Source organism: Brassica oleracea, chromosome C4 (assembly GCF_000695525.1).
Source record: "Brassica oleracea var. oleracea cultivar TO1000 chromosome C4, BOL, whole genome shotgun sequence".
In the NCBI taxonomy this organism is placed as follows: domain Eukaryota; kingdom Viridiplantae; phylum Streptophyta; class Magnoliopsida; order Brassicales; family Brassicaceae; genus Brassica; species Brassica oleracea.
The window spans coordinates 21,037,689-21,038,695 of record NC_027751.1 but is presented as its reverse complement, the minus strand read 5'-3'; the positions used below and the strand labels follow the sequence as shown (position 1 = coordinate 21,038,695).

The 1,007-nt window shown below is 54.6% G+C and overlaps 1 protein-coding gene across 1 annotated transcript in view; it reads right to left on the bottom strand.

Moving 5' to 3' along the window:
• LOC106338361 ((E,E)-geranyllinalool synthase-like) overlaps window positions 1–637 on the bottom strand; it is a 57,195-nt gene extending 56,558 nt beyond the window's left edge. The window contains exon 1 of the mRNA XM_013777358.1: window positions 403–637. Within this exon, the coding sequence (XP_013632812.1) occupies window positions 403–637 (235 nt within the window). The remainder of the gene's footprint in view (window positions 1–402) is intronic.
• Window positions 638–1,007: the final 370 nt, after the last annotated feature.

Genomic DNA, 1,007 nt, shown 5'->3' with positions numbered 1-1,007 from the left:
GTTCCGGCCTTGAGACGGAGAGGTGAGAGATGTCTGGGCACGTGGACACAGCCATCCCTTCTGCCTTCTCGATTGGCCGGTTCGGGTATCTGCCCCGGTTTTGATTCCCGGAGTCCCTAGCTGATCTTTGAGAGGGTTTCTCGTCTCACTCGGTTTGGTCTGGTCTGATCGTCTTTGGATCTTGCTTCTGTTGTGCGTTGGCACGGCTGGCGACGTCTTCCTTCCATTTGACCTGTGCCCAGGCTCGAAATAGGACGTCTTCCATGGTTTTGCACTGGTATTTGGTCAGCTCCTTATAGAGGTGTCCATCGTAGAGTAGACCTCTCTTGAAAGCAGAGATAGCAGTGGGGACACTGCATTCGGGGATAGCCACCTTTTCTTGATTGAAGCAGGCTATCTAGCCTCTCAGGAGTTCCGCTCGGTTCTGGAAGATTTCGTAGAGGCTGTCGGAGGTTTTCTCCAGATCCCTGCTGCTGGCGAATTGCTCCACGAACTTGACGCTGAGAATGGCGAAGGAGGCTATGGACCTGGAGGGTAAGTTGATATACCATTGCAGAGCAGGTCCGGTCAGAGTAGAGCCGAAACCTTTGCACATGGTAGCTTCGTGTGACCCTTTTGGGAGTGCTACAGCGAGCATCCTCTGTATGTATTGGGCGACGTGGTCGTCCGGATCAGTGGTGCCGTTGTACGCCTTTATACTGGGAAAGAGAACTTCCTGGGCATCTCGATCAAGGTGATCTCATCCGTGAAGGGAGTATCAGCGTAGGAGTCGGGGTTGCTCTTCCGTATGGGGGGAGCCACCCCTGGGAGTCTCTCCACCATGAATTGCATGGCGTCGATCCTATCGGAGAACATCTGGTGAAGGTGAGCGATCATAGGAGACTCCACTCTTGCTGCTCCGTCTCATGCTTCCTTATCAGGCTCGGGCTCCGAGTCGCTGTCCTCCCCGTCATAGGTCCGAGCGTCCTTGGCCTTTTCTCGCGTAGACGCTTTTCCTCCTGGTGCCG